Raw genomic sequence first — 6000 nt, forward strand, 5'->3', positions numbered from 1 at the left:
TGACTTGGATTTGTAAATAGGAGCTCATGTGTGTCTGTGTATGTGCGGTGTGGGTTGGGGGGGGGAAGAGGGAAAACCCAGTAGGCCATCGAAACGTCCATTTGCATCACACTGACCAGAAACCTGACTGTCCTACAGCACCAATGGGAGCAGCCTTAACTGATCAGCATGGGTCCATCTGGAAAGACATTGCACGCTATTGATCTTACTGACTATACTGATTGGTCAGCACCTGTCTACTAGCAGTGCCAGTGCTTACTGGTGAGTTTACAGTCTGTCTGATAGGTGTTGCACTTCAGCCAATTCTAAGGATTCTGTCTGACTGACCCCACCAAGGAAAAAGGAGCCCAAGAGGCTGAAATGTACAAGCTGAGGGACAGCCTTTTTTTTTGAGGGTATGGCCTTGGGACAGAGCCTCTGCTGGACACAAAAAGCCCTCCCCCCAAAAAACGAGGTACAGCACCAACCTCTGCCTTCCTAAAGGATATTAGCCCATGCAGAGAATATTGCCTGGCTGTTTGCCTTTCCCCTGCCACATGTATTATAGCACAGATGGTAGAATGAGGTCTTTAAGTAGCCAGAGTGATAGAGTCAGATGTGCAGCATGGAAATAGACCTATCGGTCCAACCCGTCCATGCCGACCAGATATCTCAACCCAATCTAGTCCCATCTGCCAGCACCTGGCCCATATCCCTCCAAACCCTCCCTATTCATATACCCATCCAGTTGCCTTTTAAATGTTGCAATTGTACGAGTCTCCACCACTTCCTCTGGCAGCTCATACCATACACGTACCACCCTCTGAGTGAAAATGTTGCCCCTTAGGTCGCTTTTATATCTTTCCCCTCTCACCCTAAACCTATGCCCTCTAGTACTGGACTCCTGCATCCAGGGAAAAGACTTTGTCTATTTATCCTATCCATGTTCCTCATGATTTTATAAACCTCTATAAGGCAACCCTCAGCCTCTGATGTTCCTGGGAAAACAGCCCTAGCCTATTCAACCTCTCCCTATAGCTCAAATCCTCCAATCCTGGCAACATCCTTGTAAATCTTTTCTGAACCCTTACAAGTTTCACAACATCTTTCCGATAGGCAGTATTCCAACAGTGGCCTAACAATGTCCTGTACATGACCTCACAACTCCTGTACTCAATACTCTTACTAATTAACAATTTAAGGATCGCATTGGGTTCAAGGATTTGTCAAATGAGAGGGCAGGCCAATCAGGAGTGATTGAGTAAAATAAGCCTATTTCTCTGTAATCTAGTAGAATGAAGGGTGATCTGATCAAAATGTATGAAATTCTTTGGGGGCTTATTTGGGTAGATACTGAAAGATTAATTCCTGCTCTGGTTTGGAGGGTCTGGATTAGGACTCAAAGTCATGGAATAAGTGGTGAGCCATTTAAGACACAGTTAGCGAATACGTTCTTTATCTGCAATTTTTAAGAAGATTTGTAGCTCAGGTTGAGGTTCAGGTTGTAAGTTTGCTTGCTGAGCTGGAAGGTTTGTTCTCAGATGTTTCGCCACCATGCTAGGTCACATCAGTGAGCCTCGGGTGAAGTGCTGGTGTTCTGTTTCACTTTTTATTTGTGTGTCTTGGTCTATTAAGGTGGGTGATATCATTTTTGGTTCTTTTCCTCAGAGGTTGGTAAATGGGGTCCAAATCAATTTGTTTATTGATGGCGTTTCAGTTTGAATGCCAGGCCTCTAGGAATTCCCGTGCATATTTCTGTTTAGCCCATCATAGGATGGTTGTGTTGTCCCAGTCGAACCTGATGAACCTAAAGGACCCTGTACCAACAACCAGCAAAACGAATATGATTTACAAAATACCATTCAAGGACTGTAACAAACACTACATCATATAGACAGACAGAAAACTAGCCACCAGGATACACGAACACCAACTAGCCACCAAAAGACATGAGCAACTATCACCAGTATCTTTACATACACACAAAGAAGGACACCACTTTGACTGGGACAACACATCCATCTGAGGACAGGCTAAACAGAGATATGCATGGGAATTGTTAGAGGCCTGGCATTCAAACCGGAACTCCATCAATAAACACATCGATCTGGACCCCATTTGCCCACCTCTGAGAAAAAGAACCGGAAGCGATATCACGCACCTTAAGAGACCAAGACATATAAATAGAAAGCGGGACAGAACACCAGTGCTTCATTGGAGGCTCACTGATGATGTTACCTAGCATGGTGATGAAACATCTGAAAACAAACTTACCAGCTCAGAGGGCAAACATACAATCTGAACTTTCTTCACTCAGAGGATTGTAACATTTGAAATTCTCTATTCAAGAGGGCTGTAGTTGTTCATTGAGGATGTTCAGGAATAAGATTGATACATTCATGGGCAAAAGCATCTTTTATAATGGTATAGGGCTTCTGCCCAAAATGTTGATTTTCCTGCTGCTCAGATGCTGCCTGACCTGTTGTGCTTTTCCAGCACCACACTCTTGACTCTAATCTCCAGCATCTGCAGTCCTCACTTTCACCCAGCAAACACGTGCAGCCTAATAACCATTTCTGACACATATTTCTTAAGTACTTAGAAGGTGCAGGAAGGTGCAAGGTTCAATCTATGGTGGGCAGTTGAGCCATTTTCAGCAGTGTCAATGAGAAAAAATTTACAAGTGTTTCTGTGCACAGAAAGAAGTGTGTCAGCCTGGATCCCTTCTCTTTGGCTATTCAGCCACGCTAGGCCGAGCCTATAACACCCATATTTGAATAGCTCATGGGCACTCATTTCACTTACATCGAAAATACAACTGCTATCCTAAGTAACTATGGGCACCAAATGAACATGAATCAAGAGTGTGGTGCTGGAAAAGCATAGCAGGTCAGGCAGCATCCGAGGACCAGGAAAATCACCATTTCGGGCAAAATCCCTTCATCAAGATGAGAGCAATCAGGAATCAAGAATGTCTGATTTCTGATAAAGGGCTTTTGCCCGAAATGTCAATTTTCCTGCTCCTCAGATGCTGCCTGACCTGCTGTGCTTTTCCAGCACCACACTCTCGACTCTAACCTCCAGCATCTGCGGTTCTCACTTTTGCCAACCAAATGAGCACGGACTATATTCAACAAGAATTCATACCTGTAAGTGTCTTAATAGAAGGGCATGAGCTGCACAAGACAGAAATGCAGAGTACAATTAGCATGGTCATATCAAAGTTGCATGAAGAAACAATAACTTCAGATTTCTTTCAGAACTACATGCAGTGTTGGCAACCACATGCTTATTTTGAGGTATTTATTGGAATATGCCATTTTTATTTGAAGCTTTAGCAGTGAAACACCGCCAGTCTCCAGTTTTCCTGGCTGAAACCTGGGGTTTGACATGATGTGGTTCCAACCAAAAAAAACTTTAACAGTGCAGGAGTAACAATTGTTGCCATGCATGGGAGACCTTTCTATTATTTGTGAAGTTATGGCACAGAGTTCAGAGAAAAGGGTTACTTATGCTTGATAACCTGGAAGTTTTTGTAACAGTAAACTCTGACGCTCCGCTATGAAAATCAAGAAAATCCCTCGGGCAAAATAAACAAAAACAAAACACCCCACGACCACTGTAGGTACAGCGCATTCGTATCTTTACGGCTCTTTTTTTTTGATAAATAAACACTGATGCAGCTTAAAGCCAGCGGGATGATGAAGGTCCTCCGATCAAGCTGTTTTTGTAAAACATTCCGAAAACAAAAGCCGCGATCAGCGCTGGAGGAGGCGGCCGCTTTCTTACGTGCAGTCCTGATTGAAGGAGGCGCAGAGAGGGGCGATGCGGGCTCCCTCTCCCCCGGCATCACTCTGGCTCATTGTCAGCCCTCCGCATCCAAGTCTTGGGCGCCGCGCCCGGCTCTAAGCGGCGACTCCGTACAGCAGCTCCGTGGCCATTCAGCCCTGCTCGCCAATCAGGGCAACCAGCAGCTGTCAAAGGCTGACGTCATCCTCCACCTCCCATTGGCCAAGGGGGGCCTCACGTGGCCATGAAGCCGCGCCCCCTCCAGCAGGGCCGAACCCTATTGGATGAAAGCCCTCGAGTCTTGCCCTCAATCTCTGGATCCCCAATTGCTGGGCAAGAGGTTAGACATTGCCCCACTTCTCAAGCCCATCGGTTCTGTTCACACAGTGTGTGCTGACATTTCATTGGCATGTTTCGTGGGTTCATTGGAGTCCAGCAAGGTTTCATGGCTGTTTTCAGATAATTTCTATTTCAACGTGTTATGACACACAGCTAGAGGAGGTGGGACTTGAATACCTCACCTTTTCTTTTCCCTCCCACAACAGTGATAGGGCCCTCCTGTTGCTCATTTATCCACCAGCATCCACATCCAAAGGATCATCAACTGCAATTTCTGCCAGCTCCAGCACCTCCCCTCCCTTGTCAGCCTTCCACTGGGACCATTCACTCTAGGACACCTTGGACCACTCTCCACCATTCTCATCACCTCCCCATACTCCCATGGTACTTTGCAATGCAATTGTAGAAAGCCTAACCTGCCCATTTAACTCCTCTCTTCATACCATCCAAGGCCCCAGGTGAAACAGCGATTTACCTGCTCTATACTCAATTTAGTCACCTGTATTTGCTGGTCACAATGCAGTCTGCTTTACACTGGGGAGTTGAAACGCACACTGGGCGACTGCTTTGCGAAACACCTACCTTTTATCTGCAAAAATGACTGAGCTTCCTGTTGCCTGTACACTTCAGCATGACCATGTTCCCTCGCCAACATCTCTGTCTCAGGCTTGTTGCAGTACTCCAGCGAAGCTCAGCGCAAACTGGAAGAACACTTTCCACTTGAGGACGCTGCAGTTTTCTGGCCTCAATGTTGAGTTCAACAATTTTAGGGTCTGACCACCTTTTCCAATGTCTTTACCATAACCCCCACGCACCACACCTTGTCATCACATGCGCTTCCAACACAAACAATCCATTGTCAGCCACTAATGGTCGCCATTAGCAGTATTGATTCTCCCAGCCTGACCTTTATCCATTTATTTGTCTGTTCAACTGTTGTTCTCTCTCTCTGGGCTCAAACTCCATCTATTGTTTACTCCTTCCCCCCTTCCCCATCCCATCTTGAGCATTTAAGACCATAAAACATAGGAGCAGAAGTTAGGCCATTCAGCCCATCATGCCTGCTCCACCATTCAATCATGGCTGATAAGTTTCTCAACTCTATTCTCCCACTTTCTCCCCATAAGCCTTGATCCCCTTGACAATCAAGAACCTATCTATCTCAATCTTAAATACACTCAATGACCTGGACTCCACAGCCTTCTGTGGCAGTGAATTCCATAGATTCGCCACTCTCTGGCTGAAGAAGTTTCTCCTTATCTCTGTTCTAAAAGGTGTCCCCTTTACTCTAAGGCTGTGTCCTTGGGTCCTAGTCTCTCCTACCAATGGAAACATCTTCCCAACATCCACTCTGTCCAGGCCATTCACTATTCTGTAAGTTTCAACTTTAGAGTAAAGGGGACACCTTTTAGAACAGAGATCCCCCCTCATCCTTCTAAACTCCATTGAGTATAGAGTCAGAGTCCTCAAACGGTCCTCAAATGTTAAGCTTTTCATTCCTGTGATCATTCTCGTGAACTTCCTCTGAATATGCTCCAGGGTGAGTACATCCTTCCTGAGATATGGGGTCCAAAACTGTGCACAATACAGTACTCCAAATGTGGAGAAAGTGAGGACTGTAGATGCTGGAGATCAGAGATGAGAGTGTGGTGCTGGAAAAGCACAGCAGGTCAATGTGGTCTAACCAGAGCCTTATAGAGCCTCAGAAGTACAACCCTGCTTCTATACTCTAGTCCTCTTGAAATAAATGTCAACATTATATTTGCTTTCCTAACTACCGACTCAAGCTGTAAGTTTACCTCGAGAGAATCCTGGGCTAGGACTCTCAAGTCCCTTTGCACTTTGAATTTCTGAATTTTCTCCCCATTTACAAAATAGCCCATGCCTCTATTC

At 45.5% G+C, this 6000-nt stretch overlaps 1 protein-coding gene across 5 annotated transcripts in view; it reads right to left on the reverse strand.

Moving 5' to 3' along the window:
- The window catches only part of LOC122562187 (WD repeat domain phosphoinositide-interacting protein 1), a 103811-nt gene extending 99864 nt beyond the window's left edge, over window positions 1-3947 (reverse strand). For 2 of the 5 annotated variants that reach the window (XM_088000633.1, XM_043714833.2), the window contains exon 1: window positions 3769-3947. In XM_088000633.1, coding sequence (XP_087856759.1) covers window positions 3769-3842 — 74 coding nt within the window. In that variant the 5' untranslated portion in view covers window positions 3843-3947. Of the gene's footprint in view, window positions 1-3126; window positions 3156-3768 lie in introns of all 5 variants that reach the window. The other 3 variants (XM_043714836.2, XM_043714834.2, XM_043714832.2) reach the window with 3 other exon arrangements.
- Window positions 3948-6000: the final 2053 nt, after the last annotated feature.

The sequence above is a fragment of the Chiloscyllium plagiosum genome, unplaced genomic scaffold (genome assembly GCF_037043375.1).
Source record: "Chiloscyllium plagiosum isolate Xiang-an unplaced genomic scaffold, Cpla_swu_hap1 HiC_scaffold_25, whole genome shotgun sequence".
Classification (NCBI taxonomy): Eukaryota; Metazoa; Chordata; class Chondrichthyes; order Orectolobiformes; family Hemiscylliidae; genus Chiloscyllium; species Chiloscyllium plagiosum.